At 42.3% G+C, this 25,227-nt stretch overlaps 1 protein-coding gene across 2 annotated transcripts in view; it reads left to right on the top strand.

The window, feature by feature from the left end:
* ATP6V0A4 (ATPase H+ transporting V0 subunit a4) overlaps positions 1-25,227 on the top strand; it is a 94,785-nt gene that overhangs the window by 54,221 nt on the left and 15,337 nt on the right. For both annotated transcript variants that reach the window (XM_043589677.1, XM_043589678.1), the window contains 4 exons: positions 1,046-1,139; positions 5,210-5,328; positions 6,949-7,165; positions 10,192-10,293. In XM_043589677.1, coding sequence (XP_043445612.1) covers positions 1,046-1,139; positions 5,210-5,328; positions 6,949-7,165; positions 10,192-10,293 — 532 coding nt within the window. The remainder of the gene's footprint in view (positions 1-1,045; positions 1,140-5,209; positions 5,329-6,948; positions 7,166-10,191; positions 10,294-25,227) is intronic.

The raw sequence follows: 25,227 nt of genomic DNA, 5'->3' as shown, positions 1-25,227 counted from the left end.
AACAAACAAACAAACAAACAAACAAACAAACAAACACCCCTAATATTCTCATCCCCTTGGGGCTTGCAGAGATAGTAAGAAATTCCTACCCACTGACGTTCATGCTTCTGGGCAAAACTGGGACTCTGATTTAAAGACATTCAATGATTTAAACAAACCGACAGTTAAAAAGTTATGAGTAATTTGGGAAAATTTGAGCAATGATTGCATGTTTGATGATTTTAAGTGATTGCTGGTAATTTTTAAGGTATGATACTAGACTGTGTTAATTTTCCTTAAGTCTGTATCATTTAAAATACATACTAAAATATGTGTGGATAAAAGTAGCGGTCTGTTAATCGGAAATGATTCATTTGGTGGGAGGCAGCACTGGGTAGAGGGTCAGATGGAAAAGACTGGCCATGTATTGACAACTGGGAAATGGGTAGCTATATGGAAGTTTAATATATTATGCTCTCTACTATTGTGTAGTTTTGAAATTTTCTGTTCTAAAATTTCTTTGTTGCACATAAAATAAAAACTAAGAAGATTTAAAAAACTTATCTGAGCAAAAAAATAAATAAAGACATTCAATGGACTGCAGCTTTTGAGAGCTAAGTTTCATGAAGATTAGGGTCTGTGGGTGAAAGCCAAATTATACCTCCAGATGAGCCCATGTGTACGCAGGGATAATTTCCCAGGCTTGTCCCCGGGCTGAGATTTCTTTCTCATATGCTCCTTCATCCCTGACCGACTTTTTTTCTGACGTAGTATAACTGCTTTTCTTTACAATACTCCACCAGGCTGAGAGCCTTTGGAGACTCAGACTGTGAGCGTCTTGGGGCCAGATGGTAATGTGCATAGTCTCAGCACCTAGGACAATACTTCGCACATAGTAGGTATTCAGTACCCATGCATGGAATGATTGAATGAGCCAAATGATGAGTTGCACCAACAGTGAGGCTTTGATTGGCTTACAAGTTCATGACCAATGGCACTATAGTGTTTTTTTCTACCTCTGGTTAATCATTGGTTTTGTTTTTATTTTTCCTTTTCCCCTCTCTAGTGCACATGTAATGGAAACAAATCCATATTTACAGTTGGACCCAGCCATTCCAGGAGTGTACTCTGGAAATCCATACCCATTTGGGATTGATCCGGTAATAATGTCTTCTTGGGTTAGATATTTATTACGTACAATATCTTGCTGAGGAGATCTCTATGTAGAGGGGAGGAAAGTGCCAGAACCTTTGAAATCAACAAACTTACACACTGAGCTAGAATTACATATACTGGAGGTTTTGTGGCACTGTGTAGGACTCAAGTAAATGTCCTACCTGTACCCTTTACCTAGCCCCTGGGTCATTTTCCATATAGTTGCTCAAACATCTGCTTCCTTCTCCAATAATTTATACCCCTGGTGGTTAATGATTGCTTCTTTAAAAGGCCCTTGGTTGCCTGGAAAGTATGTATGTTAGAGAAGTTATTAGCATCCGGATCAAGTTCCTTACCTTGGCATTTTCTTGTAGTGAGTAACAGCTCCCTTATCCTAGCAAAGTATGGATTTGCTCTTAGCTTTGCTTAATTTTACTGCCTAGAATTGACGCAAGTTTTTTTTTTTTTTTTAAATGGTACGAGTTAACTTTTGTGTTCGTTATATCTATCTCAACTGGATTTGAGCCGAGCGAAACAAAGGTGCTTCCTTGCACAGCCTTTCAGATCTAAAGGGATTTCCAGAAGGCTCACATGCCTATTGGCTTATACGTGATGGCCCAACACATAACTGCCACTAGGTGGCAGCCTTGTGCTCCAAATGAGCTTGACCGAGCTAGACTGAAACTTGGCAAATGTTGCCAATAAATGTTTCTTCTAAGCTCTTTTTGTGGGAGAGATCCTGAGACCTTAGTTTTAATGGCTGCCATTTGAGAGTAAACAGTATGGGCCCTAAAACTGTACTCTCCTATCTTATGGGTTGTCTCCTCCTCGGTTAGCCTGAGTCCTCCCATTGCTTGCCTGTCTCCCCTCCCTTACAAAGGCAGAAGACATCACCCGGGATTTGTTTATACTTGGCCACTCAGGGACACTCGTATTCTAAATTTTATCACACGAGGTAAAGTCCTTGAAAGTTGAGCTGTAAGCCGCAAAGTGCTGAAAACAAACGCAAGTTGATATTTTTGTGGCTTGAAAGGCTTTTTCTGTGGTCCAAGGAATTTCATGATTAGCACGCGGGCTGCGGAGGAGGACAGACAGAGGGTCTGGTTGACCTTCCTTTGCTTTGAATGTCTTTGCTGCCACTGTCCTCTTTTCACCTTCCCAGCCCACCCCTGAATCATCAGCATATCCTGTCTGCCCGGTTCTGCTCCTCAAAGGCCAGTGTAGCCCAGAACCCACGGAGCCAGAGTATCTACTGTGGCAATTTTGTCATCTTCCCGATAGAGAAGAAAGGAAAAATGTGAGGGGTAGAGGAGAAGTGCGATGTTGAGAAGAATTAACTTTTTCCCTAGTAACATTTACGTTTTTGAACATTCCTGGTCTTTTTGTGAAAAAATAAGAGTTATATGAGATTAAAAACCCACAAAATAGTATAAACTAGGAAAGAAAGAGTCTCCTTCCTTATCTCTGCTGTTCTGGCAATTCTGTTCCCCAGAGATACCCCCTTTAACAGAACGTTTCTGTGCCTGTATTAGACCCTATATATATTAATGAAGGGTTAGATTTTTACATAATGTAAATTTCTACAGCAGCATTTATTGACCATGTGCAGCCTTTTTTGTGAATCAAATCATAAGATATTTGGTTATCAGAGCTGACAGGTCTTTCTAAAAGTGTTTGTAGAGGGGCTTCTACGTGGCTCAGTTGGTTGAGCGTCAGACCCTTGATTTTGATTCAGGTCATGATCTGAGCCCTGTGTGGGGCTCTGTGCTGACAGCACGGAGCCTGCTTGGTTTTCTTTCTCTCCCTTTCCCTCTGTCTCTCTCTCTCACCAAAAAAAAAAAAAAAAAAGAAAAAAAAAAGAAAAAAAAAGTGTATGTATTTTTAAATAAATGAACGTAACACAATGGTTAATAGCCTATGCTTTTGGCTCAGATAGCTGTGTATAAATCTTGCCTTTTCTATTTCCTCACTATGTGGCTTTGAGCAAGTTAATACCTCTGTATCTCTGTTTCCTCATCTGCAAAATGGATATAACAGCAGCCCTAACTCACTGGGTTGCTCAGAAGATTAAATGATTTTTATGTGTCAAACACCTGGAACAGAATCTGGAAAATAAGTAGGTCAAATACCCTATTTGCTATAGTATTATTTCTTCCTAGGTGTGTAGAGAACTTAATCGCCCCGAGATTGAGATAAATTTCCCTTCTCTGTAAAATGCGAATATTTACATCTATCTCGTAGGGTTTTGTTAGAATTAAATGAGATAGTACATTTAAAGAGCTTAGTTTGTGCCTGGTACTTAATTTATAGTTCATCAGATTTGACTGGGCCTAAACCGTGCTGGGGACCCTGCCCTAACCGGGTTCGGTGATCCCGTAGGGCTGGCCAAGCAGGTGGGCAAAGGGAAGAGCAGAGGGTACAGGGCAAGCCTGGTGCAGCTTAAATGCCAAGGCAGATGGTGAAGGGAGAGGAGACATCTCTGGTGTCTGGGCACCTGTTACTGGAGACCCTTTGCCTACCTTGCCAGCAGCCCCCTTAGTGATGGCCCAGCTGGCAGCTGCTCAGGACATTGTAAAGGACGTGTCGGTGAGATGTGGTTCCTGCCTGCTGTGTGCCTGGGGTGGATGCTGGGTGACCTTGCATTGAGGCCGTGCCTAGCAGAGCTTCGAGCTCTTACCCAAAGCAAAGTAGTTTGGAGGAGGAAGTCATGTTAGGTGGGAAGATGTGGCTTTGTTACCTTTGAGATGTGGTATAGAGAACCCTTAAGACATATGTATAAGCTTTTTAAAAAATTTTTACATTTATTTATTTTAGAGAAAGAGTGAGCGGGTGAGTGAGCGCCCAAGTGGAGGAGGGGCAGAGAGGGAGAGGGAGACACAGAATCCGAAGCAGGTTCCAGGCTCTGAGCTTTTGGCACAGAGCCCAACACAGGGCTCGAACCCACGAACCATGAGATCATGAGCTGAGCCGAAGTAGGATGCTTAAGCACCTGAGCCACCCAGGTGCCCCACCCTTAAGACGTATCTAGCAGGCAGTTTGGGATGTGTCTTAAGTTGAAGAGGGCTGAGAGGTAAGAGCAAAGACTGAACCATTTACATAGGGGTGGGAGTGGAGACCATGGGGATATTGGAGATGTCTTTGGGGAAGAAGAATGTCAGTGAGTGGGGCCATTAACTAGCATGGGACCCTACCCAGCCCCCTAGCCACTCTGAGTGCTTGCTCTGTGTGTCAGTCTTGGTGGGAGGGCCGGGACACATGTCCCTCACTTTTCAAGCCTGGCAGTTCTGTTTAAAACAGGGACTGCGTAGGGGCGCCTGGGTGGCTCAGTCGGTTGAGCGTCCGGCTTCGGCTCAGGTCATGATCTCGCGCGGTTTGTGAGTTCGAGCCCTGTGTCGGGCTCTGTGCTGACAGCTCAGAGCCTGGAGCCCGCTTCCGATTCTGTGTCTCCCTCTCTCTCTGCCCCTGCCCCCACTCATGCTCTGTCTCTCTCCCTGTCAAAAATAAATAAACATTCAAAAAAATTAAATTAAAAAAAAAAACAGGGACTGTGTGGAAGGCAGGGAGCATGTCTTGCCCATAGCGCTAACAAATATTGACTCTAAGTGTGGTTTCTTGAGATGGGCCCTGGAAAATGCTTTGTGACGTGAAGCATTTTAGAAATGCCAAGTCAAAGGTGGTATTCTCAAGAAGGGATTGGAAAAATTCATGGGCCAGAGCTCTACGTCACTGCCAAGTGTAAGTGAGGCCAGTTTGAGATCTCTCCACGATGTTTCAGAATGTCTTTTCCCTTAGAACAGAGGAGAAATCGTGTAGGATTTTTTTTTCTTCTAGCCACGTAATATCTTCCTAATGGCACTAATAATTCTGCCAAACTTGTCATTAGAATCACATTTAAAAGGGGTTTGGTCCCCTTCCTTTTCTGAACCTAAAATGTCCACATTGAACTGGATCAGAATGTGAAAATATGGATGGTCCCCAGAGTGACTTCCTCAGGAGGAGTCCTGCTATTTCCCCCGATGCCGGGAGAACTTCTCGACTCTGATCTCACGTATTCCTTGTCATGTCTCCCATCCAGATTTGGAACTTGGCTTCAAACAAACTAACGTTTTTGAACTCCTACAAGATGAAGATGTCAGTTATCCTGGGAATTGTCCAGATGGTTTTCGGTGTTGTTCTCAGCCTTTTCAATCATGTGTAAGTTTCACGATGAACTTTCTGCCTGTTGATCTGACCGCGTCATTGATGAGCAGTGACTGAGCCGCCACATTGGTCCTGCGTCTCCTTGTGCGAGGGTTTCTTCCTTGCCACGGAGAGGAGCGCTTGGCCGTGTCTCTTGGCTTGAGCCAGGGTGGGCAGGTTTGGCAGAAGTGGGACCTCTGTTTCTCCCGAGCTGGGTCACTGAAATATGAGTGACCTTTCGCCTCAGGCATATTTGAGGGTTCAGAAAGAGACTGGCAAGCACATAGCATCTTCTGTCCCCCCAACCTGAAAGACTTGGGGTCACTGCTATATCCAGGATTAGCTCCCACCAGTGGGCAAATGGAGACATAAGTGCATTTGGGCCACCGTGCCCTCAGAGTCCTAGAATCCTGATGTAGTGTCTTCCAAATGGCTGCACCCTGTCTCTCACTTGGACTGTTAATGTTGTCTTATCTTTCCTTTCCTTCTATCAACCTGCCTCTCTAAACGTCTCAAACCTATTCTCTAAGGATGTAAATGTACGAAAACATGGAAACTGGTCAATTACACATTGATTCTTAAGCTTCCACCCCAAAGTGACACATACCCCTTCCGTTCCCACCGGCCAGAGCCAGTCCCATGGTGACCGCCGACCTGAAAGCTCACGGAAGTACAGTTCTGCTTGAAAAATAAGATCTATTTAGTGAGCAAACTAGTCACGACTAGTGACTAGGGACCCCTGGTACTCCTGCTTACCTGAAAGGGCCGTGGGGGTTAAATGGGAGGTAATCCCAGAATGTATTTTCTGGAGCAGATTATCATTGGTATCACTGCATGTCAGGCAGGCCTCTGTCTAGTAGTCATGTTTTGTTGTGGGATCTCCCCTTTCCCTCAGATAACTCTTAGAATTAGCAATGGGACTGGGGGTCCTTTCTGACATTTTAACTTGGTGGCCCCCAACTCAGCCTTCTGATCCTCTCTCTGTATGTTAGAGCAGGAGTTGGCAAACTTTCTCTGTAAAGGGCCAGAGGGTAGGTATTTTAAGCTTTGCAGGCTCGATGGCCTTTGTCACAACTACTCAGTCCTGGCATTGTAGCATGAAAGCTGCCATAGACAATTTGTAAATGGAATGTGACTGTGTTCTGATAAAACTTTATCAATGAACCCTGAAATTTGAATTACGTATAATTTTCATGTGTCATAAACTAGTCTTCTCCTTCTTCTGATTTTTTGGCCAACCGTTTAAAAATATAAAACCTATTTTTATTTAACTTTGGGCTGTTTAAAAACAGGTGACGGGCTCAGTTTGGCCCGTGAACCTTAGCTTGCCGACCCCTGTCTTAGGAGAAGTGCTTCCTAGTCGCTCCTCAAGGGCACACTCTTTGTGCCCTTGAATGTGTTCGTATAAGCTAGATGTGCAGGTGAAGCTGTGGCCGGATCCCCAGCTCTCCCTACAGGCATGCCCTTTGCTTCCGACGCTACCTTCCAGACTCTGGCTCTCTTGAATCCTTCCTTTCTCTTCTTCCCCATCCATGCATAACTGCTGCTTGCCAGGAGAGTGGATGCGGTGTGGGGGGAAGAAAAAAGAACATTTTGTGCTTTGGGGAGAATAATGGGTGTGTTTCCCACCCCCAGATACTTCAGAAGAACTCTCAACATCGTTCTGCAGTTTATTCCTGAGATGATTTTCATCCTGTGTCTGTTTGGATACTTGGTCTTCATGATCATTTTCAAGTGGTGCCACTTTGATGTGCACATGTCCTGGCACGCCCCAAGCATCCTCATCCACTTCATCAACATGTTTCTGTTTAACTATGATGACCCTTCCAACGCACCCCTGTACAGACATCAGGTATCTGTGGCGTTTCCTTCTTTTATGCGCTGGGCGGGGGGTGGGGGGTGGGGGTGTCACGTCTGTCTCATGATCCCAAGTGTCGCAGAGTGTAGTCATTTGCAAGACTGCGCCAGGTTAGCACCCCGCCGGGGTTGTTAGGTCCTTTCAGTTTCCGAAGGTGTTTATTAGACTTGGGTGAGTGCACAGGTGCTGGGGGCGGTATGCCGCTGCTGCTCTGCCTGCTCCTGTTGGGGTGATGCCCGACGTGGGTATCGCTGTGCAGTTGAAAATCGGCTTGTGCGTCGTCTATGAAGAAAGGAAAAAAAAAACCCAAGTCCTTCAGATGGATTGGCCTGAAACCGCACATGGTCTGCATAGCGCCTTAAAATGTCATCATCTTTGATTCTAAACATAAGCTGAGGTGTACGAGAAAGAAACTGGCAAGAGACCAGAAGAGGAGTCCCTCTGTTGACATGGGCAGGGGGCCCCTGGAAAACTAGAATCCAAATCCCTGCTCTTCCTGCTCAGAGCTTCCATGGCTAGTTAGAGATGACTTCTCTCTCTCTGGCTCTCTTTTTCTTTTGATTCTGCTTCCGGGGACAGTACCTCCCAGCACCTGGACCGTGCGGCCATTCTGATTTCTTCCACTTCTGCCACTTCATTATCAACTTTGCAATTCAGCCTCATTGTCGACTTAACGTTTTTGTTTTTGTTTTTTTCAAAAAAAAGCATAAATGTTCCATGGGAGCTGGATATAAAGACAACTCAGTGAGTAAGTCTTGGTTAACGCAAATAGTTTTCCTCTGGCCTCTCCCCGTGGTGATACCGTGTGAAGGTAGATTTTCGCTCAGGGAGGCCGTGCTTACGTAAGTTGTGACTGCTCTGTAGCAAGTACCAGGGCTGTTTGCCCAGTGCCAGGTGACCCTCTGTTGCTCGTGTAACTTACCCGTGGTTGCTCACCCTGCATGTCCGCATTAAACACATGCTCCGCTCCTCCCGTGCGCGGCCTCATGAGTTTGATTCCTAGGTGTGGCCCCCTCCTCTGTGGGAGCAGCAAACAGTAAGAAGAGAAAAGGCTTTGTGACAGGGAATTTTTATGCAAAATAAGGAATAATTTTTTTTTTAAATTTTTAAAGTTTATTTATTTTGAGAGAGAGCGTGAGTGAGCTAGGGGCAGAGAGAGAGACGGAGAGACAATTCCAAGTAGGTTCCGTGCTGTCAACGCACAGCCTGACGTGGGGCTCGATCTCACGAACGGTAAGATCATGACTTGAGCCAGGATCACGAGTCGGACGCTTAACCGACTGAGCCACCCAGGCACCCTGAAAAATCAGGCAGGATTTTAGATGATAGTGAAAGAATACACGTGCCTCTGAAAGCTCTTTTGAGGTATCCCTACTTTACTGTGGTAGCACGTTTTGTTATACATCAATGAATGGTTGTATGAACCACCCATAGATTGTAAGCACTAAGTAAATATATGTGGAAGGTTCATTGACTCAATGCTGGAGTCCAAATGAAAGTTTACTTGTATTTCCCAAAAAAGTCTTCCCTTTGAGGCAAAGGACTCAGACTCATCAATTATTTCATGTGCTAACTCCTTCCCTAGAGACTAAAGTCCTCACCTGGTCTGACATATACACTGAACATTGCACAGTGAGTGACTTTTCCAGCTTTTTCCCCATTCAAACCCCTTACTGGGAGTTGGCTGGTTTCCCCACGCCCTAGTATGAAGATGAATTATCCTGACATAGTTTCAGGTTTCCATGATGTCATTTGGGGTCATGCAGCTGGAAGAGACGATGTCAGTTGATAAATTCAGCCCCTTCCCGACACTGCCCTGGCCGACTTGGTGCCCTGTCTGGATATCAAAGGACAAGAGCAAAAGATAAATATAAATATCTGGTTGCTGTGTACATCACGAGGTGGGAAAGCCTCACACAAAGATGGACAAACTGCAGGGAGGTAGCTTTGTGTGCAGGGAGTCAGAGCTGGCAAGCACAGTGTGTGTTTCTGTGGCTTCCCTCCCTCTCCTGAGCCTTCCAGAGTGGAGAAGCATAGAAGATTGGGCAGATAAGATGTTCCCACCGTTAGCAGGGCAAATCTTGTTACAACTGGGCTAAAAATCATCCCCTGGCGTTCAGTGAGAACTTGGCCAGAACAGTTGAAGAAAAGGGAAGGCTCAAGGAACGTTTTTCCTTTCCTCTGAGCACCCAGTGTCCATTCCTTTCCAATAGCTCTGGCCAAGCCTCCCTGGGCTGCCTGGTTCTTTTGACAGCTCTAGGTCACTCCTCAAAACTGGTGACTTGAAGGTGTATCATAAGTGAGGTGGGGGCACGAGGGCGTGATAGGAAGCGTGTAGCAGGATGATAAGGGGGGATCACTCCCGAGTTTCAGCAGAAGCATAAAGACTATGGGTGCCTCATCCCAGAGGGGACCGTGAGGGAGCAGCCGGGGAGAGTTCAACATGGCTACCCCAGAGCCCCATGTCAGGTGACTCACCCACAGCGAGAGCGTGCTGGTCAGGGGAGAGCGTAAGGAAGCTTTGTTTTTTTATTTGGAAAGAGCAAGAGAGCTCAGATAATTATCTAGCACTGGAAAGATAAAATTACTAATTGAGATAAATGCTTGTGACTTAAAGTGACCCAAGGACTTCTGGCTACAACAGAGTGACCAGTGAAGTCATGGGGCCTGTCACACTTTTCATGCAGGGCCAGGGGCTATTCCCATGGGGCAAGGGATACATAAAGCTGCCCTTATGTGCCTCATGAATGCTTGTTCACATATGGTATGGGTAGATAGCAAGGGGGTACTCGGTACAGAATAAGAGAGTGTGTTTCCAGTGACTACCCTGGATTGACACAGGGCACCACTGGTCCGAAATAGGAGTACTCCAAGATGTAAAAGTGAGTGGATTCATTGAAATGCTTTAGATCTCTTAAAATAGGTACAACTAAAATGATCCATGTTTACCATTTTTATCATATGAAGTATGTTGTGTGATCACCTTAAAATGACGGGATCTTACCATTTTAATCTTACAGCAAGAAGTCCAAAGTTTCTTTGTTATCATGGCTTTGATTTCTGTGCCTTGGATGCTTCTGATTAAGCCGTTTATTCTTAGAGCCAATCATCAAAAATCCCTGGTAAGAGCCGTTCATTTAAATTCACTCACTGTGGGTAAGAACGTGGGCTCCTTGAAAATAGAAGTCTGGGCTTTAGAGAGATTGCTGGGCTTCCTGAGACCCGAAGGACCTAAAGAAACTGCCCCCCCTCTGCCCCCCCACGGCATGTTTCCTTCTACAGAGCTCCATATTTCCCTGGGGTCTTATTTTATTTTATTTCATTTTTATTTATTTTTTAAATATGAAATTCATTGTCATATTGGTTTCCATACAACACCCAGTGCTCATCCCAACAGGTGCCCTCCTCAATGCCTATCACCCACTTCCCCCTCCCTCCCACCCCCCATCAGCCCTCAGTTTATTCTCAGTTTTTGAGAGTCTCTTATGGTTTGCCTCCCTCCCTCTCTAACTTTTTTTCCCCCTTATCCTCCCCCATGGTCTTCTGTTAAGTTTCTCAGGATCCACATGAGAGTGAAAACATATGGTATCTTTCTTTGTATGACTTATTTCACTTAGCATAACACTCTCCAGTTCCATCCACGTTGCTACAAAAGGCCATATTTCATCCTTTCCCATGGGGGGGGGGTCTTATTTTAGAATAATGTTCTACTAAGGGCAAGCATGTTTAAATCTTATATTTTGCAAACTTTGCTCAGGGTGTGTGTGTGTGTGCATCCGTGTATGTGTGTGTATGCACGTGTGTGCACCAAATCTACGGGTAGCTAATGACTTACAACAGTCTGAACACGGTTGTTTCATTAGTTGGAAATAAAAGTACTTTACTACAGTTTTAGTTTATTAATGAATATTGAAAGTTGTTTTTACTAGATTTTAAAGTTGTGAGGTTTCACTGTTCATCTATCATGTCATAGATTGTTTGAGTGAAGTTGTAAACACATACAAGTAAGCCAGCTTCTATTTATTTGTGATTTTTCCCCATTGCCAAACACCAATTTCAGTCCATTTCCTCCTTTTGTCTGAACTGCTTCTGAGCCCCAGATTTACTCAGGGAGCGAAGAAGAGTTTACTATAAGTTTAAATCAAATGGGATTTGGGAAGATTGACCTCCTAGGGCATGTCAAAGTCTAGAAATCCACACGAGCGCTGTTTCAGATTATCACTCTCTGCTTTCTCTATCTACATCAGTACAAAAGAGTAAGTGGAACTTGCTGAGATCACATATGTTTTAAGTTGTTGTAAATATTTTCAGATAAATTCCCCCCCCCCCCCAATATCTGTTGGGTATTGACCTGGCTGAGTTCTGGACCTGGAGATGATGAGACTGGAGTTCCAGAGGTTCGTCCCTAGGTGGCGCCCTCTCTCCACATCACCAGCTTCTCTCCCTATTGTGTCCTGCCCGCCGTGTTTAGTTATGAAATTGTCTGATAAATACAATTTATATGGGAGATAAATAAATAGAAAGGCGAAGCAAAGAAGAATACTTGTTTATTGTTTACTCCATTTGTAAGAGACCCAGATGGTAAAGCGTGGCTGAGGTGGAAGGCTGTCTAGAGGTGACCAAGTACTTCAAAGGAACGTGGCAAATAGCTCTTTATAGACATAGATGCAACTCTCTTTTCTACCTGTCCATAAATTTAATGAGCTTAAGTCCATGAGTCCCACCTGAGTCCCCAGACTCTAAAACAATAGCTTCCCTTGCTCTTTGCTCCGCAAAAAGTGTAAACAGTTGCTGATCTCAACCTGGTTGATTTCTCTCTTTACCCCATGGTAACTGACACAATAGGGAAGGAAATATAGAGGGTTTTCTTAGTCTGCCATCCTGGATGATACCCCCTAAACCAACTCTGGGTAGTAAGAGCTCCCTAAGACTGCATGGAGGGCTGTCTCCTTGGGATTCCTTGGAATGCATAGCTGTTGATCGGTTTTATAGGCTGCTGATTAGGGTCTTGGTGATCCTTTTTCATGTTTCGTTAGAAATATTTCTACCACCTCCATCCAAGAGATGATCCCACTAGGGCGTTATTTGCCCCCCATCCAGTTCCCTCTGTGAAACCTTAAGGAGGCCCAGTATATTGAGATTATAAACATATTTGTTCTGATGGGCCTCAGGGGTATGAGCAGAAGTCCCATGTATTCAGGCTCCTCTATATGCTATAACCTGCGGCCCCTGCAGAAAGTGGTTTGGAAACCTCTGCACTAGAGGGCCACCGAGTAGTATTCCATTGTGTACATATATGTATATACACCACATTTTCTTAATCCATTCATCAGTTGATGGACATTTGGGCTTTTTCCATAAATTGGCTATTGTTGATAGTGCCGCTATAAACATTGGGGTGCATGTGCACCTTCAAATCAGCATTCCTGTATCCTTTGGATAAATTCCAAGTAGTGCAATTTCTCGGTTGTCGGTTGTAATTCTATTTTTAATTTTTTGAGGAACCTCCGCACTTTTCCAGAGTGGCTGAACCAGTTTAGTTTGCATTCCCACCAACAGTGCAAGAGGGTTCCCCTTTTTCCACATCCTCGCCAACATCTGTTGTTTTTCTGAGTTGTTAACTTTAGCCAGTCTGACCTGCGTGAGGTGGTATCTCAATGTGGTTTTGATTTGTATTTCCCTGGTGATGAGTGATGTTGAGCATCTTTTCATGTGTCTGTCTGCCATTTGGATGTCTCCTTTGGAGAAATGTCTGTTCATGTCTTCTGCCCATTTCTTCACTGGATTATTTGTTTTTTGGGTGTTGAATTTGATAAGTTCTTTATAGATTTTGTATACTAACCCTTTATCTGATACGTCATTTGCAAATATCTTCTCCCATTCCATTGGTTGCCTTTTAGTTTTGTTGATCGTTTCCTTTGTTGTGCAGAAGCTCTTTACCTTGATGAGGTCTCAGTAGTTCATTTTTGCTTTTATTTCCCTTGCCTTCAGAGACGTGTCAAGTAAGAAGTTGCTGTGGCCAAGGTCAAAGAGGTTACTGCCTGTTTTCTCCTGTAGGATTTTGATGGTTTCCTGCCTCACATTTAGGTCTCTCATCCATTTTGAATTTATTTTTGTGTATGGTATGAGAAGGCGGTCTAGTTTCATTTTTCTGCATGGTTACTGTCCAGTTCTTCTAGCATCATTTGCTAAAGAGACTGTCTTTTTTTCCCATTGGATACCCTTTCCTGCTTTCTCAATGATTAGTTGGCCATATATTTGTGGGTCCATTTCTGGGTTCTCTATTCGATTCCATTGATCTACGTGTCTGTTTTTGTGCCAATAGCATACTATCTTGATTACAGCTTTGTAATACATCTTTAAAAAAATTTTTTTTAACATTTATTTTTTGAGAGAGGCAGACAAAATGCAAGTGTGTTAGGGACAGAGAGAGAGGGAGACACAGAATGCGAAGCATGCTCCAGGCTCTGAGCTGTCAGCACAGAGCCCAAAACGGGGCTCGAACTCACGACCTATGAGATCATGACCTGAGCTGAAGTCGGACGCTCAACTGACTGAGCCACCCAGGTGCCCTGTAATACATCTTGAAGTCGGGAATTGTGATGCCTCCAGCTTTGGTTTCTTTTTCAACATTACTTTGGCTAGTCAGGGACTTTTGTGGTTCTGTACAAATTTTAGAATTTTTTGTTCTTTTTCTGAGAAGAATTCTGGTGCTATTTTAATGGCATTGCATTGAATGTGTAGATTGCTTTGGGTGATATTGACATTTTAACAATGTTTGTTCTTCCAATCCATAAGCATGGAATGTTTTTCCATTTCTTTGTGTCTTCTTCAATTTCTTTCATAAGTTTTCTTTAGTTTTCGGCATATAGATCTTTTACCTCGTTGGTTATGTTTATTCCTAGGTATTTTCTGGGTTTTGGTACAATTGTAAATAAGATCGATTCCTTGATTTCTCTTTCTGTGACTTCGTTATTGGTGTATAGAAATGCAGCCGATTTCTGTACATTGATTTTATATCCTGCAACTTTGCTGAATTCTTCTATCAATTGTAGCAATTTTTGGGGTGGAGTTTTTTGGGTTTTCCTTGTAGAGTATCATGTCATCTGTGAAGAGTGAAAGTTTGACTTCTTCTTTGCCAATTTGGATGCCTTTGATTTCGTTTTGTTGCCTGATTGCTGAGGCTAGCACTTCCAACACTATGTTAAAACAACAGTGGTGAGACTGGACTGCTGTCATGTTCCTCATCTTAGGGGGAAAGCTCTCAGTTTTCCCCATTGAGAATATTAGCTGTGGGCCTTTCATATATGGCTTTTATAATGTTAAGGTATGTTCCTTCTCTCCCGACTTTCTTGAGGGTTTTTATTAAGGATGCTGTATTTTGTCAAATGCTTCTTCTGCATCTGTTGACAGGATCATGTGTTTCTTCTCCTTTCTTCTATAAATGTGACGTATCACATTGATTGATTTGCAAATATTGAACCAGCCCTGCAGCCCAGGAATGAATCCCATTTGATCATGGTGAATAATTCTTTTAATTTACTGTTGAATTCGATTTGCTAGTATCTTGTTGAGAATTTTTGCATCCATGTTCATCAGGGATATTAGCCTGTAATTCTCCTCTTTAGTGGGGTTTTTGTCTGGTTTGGGAATCAAGGTAATGCTGACTATGTCATAGAATGAGTCTGGAAGCTTTCCTTCAGTTTCTATTTTTTGGAACAGCTTGAGAAGAATAGATATTAACTCTGCTTTAACTGTATGGCAGAATTCCCCTCGGAAGCCATCTGGCCCAGGACTCTTATTTGTTGGGAGATTTTTTTATAATCAATTCAATTTCTTTGCTGTTTATGGGTCAAATTTTCTATTTCTTCTCTTTCAGTTTTGGTAGTGTGTATGTATCTAGGAATTTGTCTATTTCTTCCAGATTGTCCAGTTTGTTGGCATATAATTTTTCATAGTGTTCTGTAATAATTGTTTGTATTTCTGTGGTATTGGCTGTGATCTGTCCTCTTTTATATGTGATTTTATCTATTTGGGTCCTCTCTCTTTTCTTTTTGAGAAGTCTGGCTAGGGGTTTATCAATTTTGTTTATTTTTTTTAATTTCATTTTTTATTTTTTAAAATTTACATCCAAATTAGTTAGCATATAGTGCAACAATGATTTCAGGAGTAGATTCTTTAGTGCTCCTTACCCATTTAGCCCATCCCCCCTCCCACAACCCCTCCAACAACCCTCTGTTTGTTCTCCATATTTATGAGTCTCTTCTGTTTTGTCCCCCTCCCTGTTTTTATATTATTTTTGTTTCCCTTCCCTTATGTTCATCTGTTGTCTCTCTTAAAGTCCTCATATGAATGAAATTATATGATTTTTGTCTAATTTCACTTAGCATAATACCCTCCATTTCCATCCATGTAGTTGCAGATGGCAAGATTTCATTCTTTTTGATTGCTGAGTAATACTCTGTTGTACATATACCACATCTTCTTTATCCATCCATTCACCAATGGACATTTGGGCTCTTGCCATACTTTGGCTATTGTTGACAGTGGTGCTATAAACTTCGGGGTGCATGTGTCCCTTTGAAACAGCACACCTGTATCCCATGGATAAATGCCTAGTAGTGCAATTGCTGGGTCGTAGGGTAGTTCTATTGTTAGTTTTTTGAGGAACCTCCATACTGTTTTCCAGAGTGGCTGCATCAGCTTGCATTCCCACCAATTTTGTTTAGTCTTTAAAAAAAAACAACCCGGCTCGTAGATTCATTGATCTGTTCTACTGTTTTGTTTTGTTTTGTTTTGTTTTTTTTATTCTATATCATTTATTTCTGCTATCATCTTTATTATTTCCCTTCTTCTGCTTCCTTTGGGCTTTCTTTGCTGCTGCCTTTCTAGCTCCTTTAGGTGTAAGGTTAGGTTGTGTATTTGGGACCTTTCCTGCTTCTTAAGATAGGCATGAATTGCAATGTATTTTCCTCTTAGGACTGCCTTTGCTTCATCCCAAAGGGTTTGGACTATTGTGTTTTTATTTTAATTTGCTTCCATATATTTTAAAATTTCTTCTTTAATTTCCTGGTTTACCTGTTAATTATTTAGTAGGATGTTCTTTAGCCTACATGTATTTGGGAGCTTTCCAAATTTTTTCTTGTGGTTGATTTCAAGTTTCATAGCATTATAATCTGAAAATATGCATAGTATGATCTCAATCCTTTTATAATTATTGAAGGCTGCTTTGTGACCCAGTATGTGATTTATTTTGGATAATGTTGCATATGCAATCAAAAAGTGTGTATTCTGCTGCTTTTGGATGAAAAGTTCTGAATATATCTGTTAATGTGTCATTAACATCTGGTCCAATGTGTCATTGACCGCTGTTGTTTCCTTATTGATTTGCTGCCTAGATGATCTGTCCATTGTTATAAGTGGAGTGTTAAAGTCCCCTACAATTATGGTATTATTATCTATACATGTGTTTATGTTTGTGATTAATTGATTTATATATTTGGGTGTTTCACATTGGGGACATAAACATTTATAATTGCTAGCTCTTCTTGATGGATAGACCCCTTAATTATGATGTAATACACTTCTTTATCTCTTGTTACAGTCTTTGTTTTAAAATCTAGTTTGTCTGATGTAAGTATGACTACTCTGGCTTTCTTGTGCCATCCAGTAACCTGATAGATGGTTCTCCATCCCCTCACTTTCAATCTGCAGGTGTTCTCAGGTCTAAAATGAGTCTCTTGTAGGCAGTATATAGATGGATCTTTTTTTGTTTTTTTCATCTATTCTGATACCCTGTGTCTTTTGACTGGGGCATTTAGTTCATTTACACTCAGAGTGATTACTGAAAGATAAGGATTTAGTGTCATTGTTTTATCTGTAGGTTTCATGTTTGTGGTGATGTCTCTGGTCCTTTGTAGTCTTTGTTGCTTTCCACTCACAAAGTCCCCCTTAGGATCTTCTGCAGGGCTGGTTTAGTGGTCATGAACACCTTCAGTTTTTGTTTTTCTGGGAAAGCAAAGCCTTTATCTCTCCTTCTATTCTGAATGACAGCCTTGATGGATAAAGGATTCTTGGCTGCATATTTTTCCTATTCAGCCCATTGAATATGTCCTGCCGCTCCCTGCTTGCCTGCCAAATTTCAGTGGACAGGTATGCTACCATCCTTATGTGTCAACCCTTGTAGGTTAAAGCGTGTTCGTCCCTAACTGCTTTCAGAATTCTCTCTTTATCTTTGTATTTTGCTAGTTTCACTATGCTATGTTGTGGTGTTGACCTGTTTTTGTTGACTTAAGGGATTTTTCTGTGCCTCTTGTACTTGGATGTCTGTTTTCCTCTCCAGATTAGGGAATTTCTCAGCTAATTCGTTCAAATAAGCTTTCTGGCCCATTCTACCTTCTTCTTCTGGAACTCGTATGATATGGATATTATTTCATGTCATGGAATCACTTACGTCTCTAATTCTCCCCTCGTGTTCTAATAATTTCCTTTCCCTCTTTTTTTTCAGCTTCGTCATTTTCCATAACTTTATCTTTTATTTCACTTATTCTCTCCTCTGCTTCTTCCATCCTCACTGTCACTGTATCTAGTTTAGCTTGCATCCCATTTATAACATTTCTTAATTCACTGTGACCATTTCTTAAGTCTTTGATCTCTGCATAAATAGATTCTCTGCTGTCTTATACGCTTTTTTTTTCAAGCTCAGCTATTAGTCTTATGACTGTTCTTGTAAATTCTTGTTCAGATATATTGTTTATATCTGTTTGGAGCAATTCTCTGGCTGTCATTCCTTCCTGGATTTTCTTTTGAGGAGAATTCTTCTGTTTTGTCATTTTGGCTAGGTTTCTGTCTTTTACGTGTTTTAATAGCTTGTTATGTGCCCTGCACTGCAAGTACTACTATATTAAAAAGGAGCCATATACTGTCCAGGGCCCAGCACTTCAGGAGATGTTTCTGGAGTGTGCTGCGTGCACTCTGTGGTTGTGTATTTGGCTGTTCTGTCCCACTAGTCAGTCCTCTGCCGAGTTCCTCCTTACTCATCGTGGTGGAGTGTTGGGACTTTCCTCCAGGTGTGCTTTGATTTGTTCGTTGAAGTAACCCTTGAAAAAAGGAAAGGGCTGGGAACCTGATCCCATACAGAGAGAAAAATGAAAGGGGTGAAGAAGAAAAAAAAAGACCAAGCAGAGAATCAAAGAAACGATAAGGTTAATCCAGAGAGAGAGAAAGGAAAAGAAAGGAGATCTAGAAAAGGTGTAAAAGAATAGAGTAGAAATGCCTGATGAAACAAACAAAACCGAAAAAACATATATAGAGAGAGAATAAGGATTGACCAAAAATGAAATCAGAAGCCATGAGCCGGATTCCAAAAGAAAAAACAAGGTAGAAAGAAAAAAAAAGAGAGAAGAGAAAAGAAGAAAAGAGAAGAGAAGAGAAGAGAAGAGAAGAGAAGGGAAGGGAAGAGAGAGAGAGAGAGAGAGAGAGAGAGAGAGAGAAAGAGAGAGAAACAGACTAACATACAAAACTGCAGGACAGTTGTCTGTTGGTGGCTAGACCAGTGGCTGTGCTGGTCTAGAGGAGAGACTGGTTTTATCAGTGTCAGTCCCGCTCAGGTAGGTAAGCAGTTGCCAGGAGGGGTGGGGTTTGGTATAAGTGGGTTCTGCATCCACTGGGGGCTGTGTGCTGCTCCCTGAAGCCCCACCATGTAGGTGATGGGGAGAAAAATGGTGACACCCCAATCTTCCTTCCCCTGACTGGGTGTCCCAGACCACACTGTTCAAGCAGCCTTCACAGGGTAGCACAGGGCAGGCAGCTTGCCCTGCTCCACAGTCTCCCTCGCCTCCTAGGTGCTCGGCTGGGATTCAAAACCCAATGTCTCAAAGGGTCCTGCACTGTGTGGACCCTATTCTAGTGTAGCACCCCTCCACCCTGCCCTGTAAAGGCCTCTGACTGGTGCCTGCAGGGTCTTTTGTCCTTGGGGGAGGCAATAAACCCTCTTCCCACAGTACTCGAGGAAGGAGACTGTTCTCTCCCAGTGTGACACTGAGATCACTACTGCCCCCCAAGGCTGGCCCCCCTCCCCCCGAGACACATGCACACTGCCACTCAGGCCCAGAGAAAGTTGTCCCTTTTGGAAACTCCGATCTTCAGCTCCTGAGGCTGTTTGCAAATAGAAATGGACACTCTCTATATTTCTTGTTCTCCAGTCCATGGTCTGGAGAAGTTTTTCTCTTGTACTAACACAACATCCCAGTACCACAGCCTCTCTATCTTTCTCCTTTGTCCCTCCGCATAGGGGGTTCCCTCCCCTCAATGCCTACATTGTTTTATCTCCCCCAATTCCCATACACGCACCTCTGTCCTGCCAAGCTGTCTCCCTCAACCTGTGGATATCCCTCTGCCACTCTGCAGGTTGATTTCCTGAGTGTTTCAAGTGTTCTGACCTCAATACAGCTGTGTTTGAGGGACTAGGGAAATCCCAGTCTCCATACTTCTCTGCCATTTTAACTCCTCTCCTACTCATTTCTGGTCATTTAAGTTTTACTGCTTCCTCACCAATTCAGATGCCATCTATTTCCTTTTGCTGTCTGATTGTTGTGGCTAGGACTTCCAGTAATATGTTGAATAAAAGTGTCAAGAGTTTACATCCTTGTCTTGTTCCTGATCTTGGGGTGGGGGAAAGCTCTCAGTTTTTCACCAGAGAGTGTGATGTTAACTGTGGATTTTTCATATATAGCTTTTATTATGTTGAGGTGTGTTCCCTCTAAACCTACATTGTTGTGGGTTTTTAAAATCATGAGTGGATGTTGTACTGTGTCAAATTTTTTAATGTATCTATTGAAATGATCGTATGATTTTTATTCTTTCTCTTGCTGATGTGATGGATAACATTGATATTTCTTCCTGCTTCAGTTTTGGTAGGCTATATATTTCTAAGAATTTATCTGTTTATTTTAGGTTGTTCAGTTTGGTGGCATATACTCTTTTATACTATTATAATTCTTTGTATTTTGGTGCTGTTGGTTATTATTTCTCCTTTTTCATTTCTGATTTTGAGTCTCCTTCCTTCCTCCCTCCCTCCATTCCTTCCTTCCTTCCTTCCTTCCTTCCTTCATTCCTTCCTTCCTTCCTTTCTGATGAGTCTAGCTAAAGGTTTATCAATTTTTGTTGATCCTTTCAGAGAACCAGCTCCTGGTTTCATTGATCTGTTCTCTTGTTTTTTGTTTTTGTTTTTTAAGTTTCTGTTCTGTTTATTTCTGCTCTAACCTTTATTATTTCCTTCCTTCTAATAGTTTGGGTTTTGTTTTTTGTTCTTTGTCTAGCTCCTTTAGGTGTAAGTTTAGGTTGCTTGATAGTTTTCTTGTTTTTTGATGTAGGCCTGTATTGCTATAAACTTCTCTTTTTTTAATGTTTTATTTATTCTTGAGAGAGAGAGAGAGAGAGAGAGAGAGCATGAGCAAGGGAGGGGCAGAGCGAGAAAGGGACACAGAATCTGAAGCTGACTCCAGGCTCTGAGCTGGTAGCACAGAGCTGGATGCAGGCTTGAACTCACGAGCTGTGAGATTATGACCTGAGCCGAAGTCAGACGCTCAACTGACTGAGCCACCCAGGCGCCCATAAACTTCTCTCTTACAACAGCTTTTGCTGCATCCCAAAGATCGTGGATCATTTGTCTTTTCATTTTCATTTTAATTTGTCTACATGTGTTTTTTGATTTCCCCTTTGATTTCGTGGTTGCCCCATTCATTGTTGAGTAGCCTGTTAATTAACCTCCATGTATTTGTGTTCCTTCCAGATTTTTTTCTTGTGGTTTATTTCTAGTTTTATAGCCTTATTGTTGGAAAAGATGTATGCTATAACTTTAGTGTTTTTGAATTTGTTAACACTTGTTTTCTAGCCTAACAGGTGATCTGTTCTGGAGAGTGTTCCATGTGTACTTGAAAATAATGTGGATTTTGCTGTTTGAGAAAGGAATGTTCTGAATATATTTGTTAAAGCCATCTGGCCCAATGTGTCATCCAAAGTCAGTGTTTTGGGGGCATCTGGTGGCTCAGTTGGTTCAGCATTCACCTCAGGTCATGATTTCATGGTTTGTGGGATTAAGCCCCACCTTGGGCTCTGCCTTAAGAGTGTGGAGCCTGCTTGGGATTTTTTCTCTCGCCCTCTGTCTCTCTTTGTCCCATGCCTCCTCTCACTGCTCTCTATCTCTCTCTTAAAATAAATAAATACACTTTGTAAAAAAGTCTATTTTGAGGGGTGTCTGGGTGGCTCAGTCAGTTGAATGTCAGACTTCAGCTCAGGTTATGATCTCCTGGTTCATCAGTTTGAGCCCCACATCAGCCTCTCTGCTGTCAGCATGGAGACTGCTTCAGATCCTCCCCCCCCCCCCCGCACCTTCCTCGCTTGCACTCTCTTTCAAAAATAAACATGCATGGAGTTCCTGTCACCGAACTTGCTTGCACTGCGCAAACGTCCAACACAGTGGATCCATCCCTCTGATGGGCCTGCCTCCCTCCCGGTGCTGCAGGGCCCCTCCCACAGGGGACCACAGACAGCAAAGCTAGCTAAGTCTGCCCCTCTAACCCCTGTGCACCTTGCAGATCCACCCCGTCTAATATGCCCTTGGCCAGATCCCATTGAAGCAGCACCACAAGCCTGGCAGTGTGCAAGCAGCCCAGACGGGGCCACACCACTCCACAGTGAGTCCTGGCCCTGGGAGAGGGGAAGATAAGGTACACACCAGTCTGACTGTGGCTCCAGCGGTGGGCTGGGGGCAGACATTGGGTCTGACTGTGGCCCCACCCACCAACACAAGTTTCTCCAGATAGCACAGGGGAAGTGCCCTGCAGTTTGGAGCTACCGCAGGGACTACCCAAAGTGATGAAACGGAAGAATTCTCCTCAAAAGAAACTCCAGGAGGTAGCGACAGCTAGTGAATTGATCAAAACCGATTTAAGCAATATAACGGAACAAGCATTTAGAATAATAGTCATAAAAGTAATTGTTGGGCTTGAAAAAAAGAATAGAGGACAGCAGAGAATCTATTGCTACAGAGATCAAGGGACTAATAAATAGTCATGAGGAACTAAAAAATGCTATAAATGAGGTGCAAAATAAAATGGAGGCGGCCATAGCACAGATTGAAGAGGCAGAGGAGAGAATATGTGAATTAGAAGATAAAATTATGGAAAAAGAGGAAGCTGAGAAAAAGAGAGATAAAAAAAAATCCAGGAGTATGAGGGGAGAATTAGAGAACTAAGTGACGCAATCAAACGGAACAATATCTGTATCATAGGAATTCCAGAAGAAGAAGAGAGAGACAAAGGGGCTGAAGGTGTACTTCAACAAATCATAGCTGAGAACTTCCCTGATCTGGGGAAGGAAACAGGCATTGAAATCCAAGAGGCACAGAGAACTCCCTTCAGACGTAACTTGAATCTATCCTCTGCATGACATATCATAGTGAAACTGGCAAAATACAAGGATAAAGAGAGAATTCTGAAAGCAGCTAGGGATAAACAGGTCCTAACTTACACAGGTAGACACATAAGGGTAGTAGCAGACCTATCTACTGAAACTTGGCAGGCCAGAAAGGAATGGCAAGAAATCTTCAATGTGATGAACAGAAAAAAATATGCATTCAAGAATCCTTTATCCAGCAAGTCTGTCATTCAGAATAGAAGGAGAGATAAAGGTCTTCCCAAACAAACAAAAACTGAAGGAATTCGTCACCACTAAACCAGCCCTACAAGAGATCCTAAGGGGGACTCTGTGAGTGAAATGTTGCAAGGACCACAAAGTACTAGAGACATCACTACAAGCATGAAACCTATGGCCACCACAATGACTCTAAATACATATCTTTCAATAATAACACTGAATGTAAATGGACTAAATGCTCCAACCAAAAGACATAGCGTATCATTATGGATAAAAAAAGAAGAGCCATCTATTTTCTGTCTACAAGAGACCCATTTTAGACCTGAGGACACCTTCAGATTGAAAGTGAGGGGATGGAGAACTATCAATCATGCTACTGGAAGTCAAAAGAAACCTGGAGTAGCCATACTTATAGCAGACAAACTAGACTTTAAATTAAAGGCCATAACAAGAGATGAAGAAGGGCATTATATAATAATTAAAGGGTCTATCTATCAGGAAGAGCTAACAAATATAAATGTCTATGCACCGAATGCTGCAGCCCCAAATATATAAAACAATTACTCACAAACATAAGCAACCTTATTGATAAGAATGTGGTAATTGCAGGGGACTTTAATACCCCACTTACAACAATGGATAGATCATCTAGACACAGGATCAAAAAAGAAACAAGGGCCCTGAATGATACATTGGATCAGATGGACTTGACAGATATATTTAGACCTCTGCATCCCAAAGCAACAGAATATGCTTTCTTCTCCAGTGCACATGGAACATTCTCCAAGATAGATCACACACTGGGTCACAAAACAGCCCTTCATAAGTATACAAGAATTGAGATCATACCATGCACACTTTCAGACCACAATGCTATGAAGCTTGAAATCAACCACAGGAAAAAGTCTGGAAAACCTCCAAAGGCATGGAGGTTAATGAACACCCTACTAAAGAATGAATGGGTCAACCAGGCAATTAGGGAAGAAATTTAAAAATATGTAGAAACAAATGAAAATGAAAATACAACAATCCAAATGCTTTGGGATGCAGCGAAGGCAGTCCTGAGAGGAGAATACATTGCAATCCAGGCTTATCTCAAGAAACAAGAAAAATCCCAAATACAAAATCTAATAGCACACCACAAGGAACTAGAAGCAGACCAGGAAAGGCACCCCAAACCCAGCAGAATAAGAGAAATAATAGATATCAGAGCAGAAATAAACAATATAGGATCTAAAAAAACGGTAGAGCAGATCAATGAAACCATGAGTTGGTTTTTTGAAAAAATAAATAAAATTGATAAACCTCTAGCCAGGCTTCTCAAAAAGAAAAGGGAGATGACCCAAATAGATCAAATCATGAATGAAATGCAATTATTACAACCAGTCCCTCAGAAACACAAGCAATTATCAGGGAATACTATGAAAAATTATATGCCAACAAACTGGACAACCTGGAAGAAATGGACAAATTCCTAAACACCCACACACTTCCAAAACTCAAACAGGAAGAAATAGAAAATTTGAACAGACCCATAACCAGAGAAGAAATTGAATCAGTTATCAAAAATCTCCTGACAAATGAGAGTCCAGGACCAGATGGCTTCCCTGGAGAATTCTACCAGACATTTAAAGCAGAGATAATACCTATCCTTCTCAAGCTGTTCCAAAAAATAGAAAGGGAAGGAAAACTTCCAGGCTCATTCTATGAAGCCAGAATTACTTTGATTCCCAAACCAGACAGAGACCCAGCAAAAAAAGAGAACAACAGGCCAATATCCATGATGAATATGGATGCAAAACTTCTCAACAAGATACGAGCAAACCAAATTCAACAGCATATAAAAGAATTATTCACCATGATCAAGTGGGATTCATTCCTGGGCTGCAGGGCTGGTTCAACATTCGCAAATCAATCAACGTGATACATCACATTAATAAAAGAAAGAAAAGAACCATATGATCCTGTCAATCAATGCAGAAAAAGCATTTGACAAAATTCAGCATTCTTTCTTAATAAAAACCCTCGAGAAAGTCAGGATAGAAGGAACATACTTAAACATCATAAAAGCCATTTATGAAAAGCCCACAGCTAACATCATCCTCAATGGGGAAAAACTGAGAGCTTTCCCCCTGAGATCAGGAACACAGCAGGGATGTCCACTCTCACTGCTGTTGTTTAACATAGTGTTGGAAGTTCTAGCATCAGCAATCAGACAACAAAAGGAAATCAAAGGCATCAAAATTGGCAAAGATGAAGTCCAACTTTCGCTTTTTGCAGATGACATGATATTATACATGGAAAACCCGACAGACTCCACCAAAAGTCTGCTAGAACTGATACATGAATTCAGCAAAGTCGCAGGATACAAAATCAATGTACAGAAACCAGTTGCATTC

This window comes from Prionailurus bengalensis, chromosome A2 (genome assembly GCF_016509475.1).
Source record: "Prionailurus bengalensis isolate Pbe53 chromosome A2, Fcat_Pben_1.1_paternal_pri, whole genome shotgun sequence".
Lineage (NCBI taxonomy): Eukaryota > Metazoa > Chordata > Mammalia > Carnivora > Felidae > Prionailurus > Prionailurus bengalensis.
Note: the sequence above shows the minus strand (reverse complement) of the source record. Positions and strands in the feature narration are given on the sequence as shown.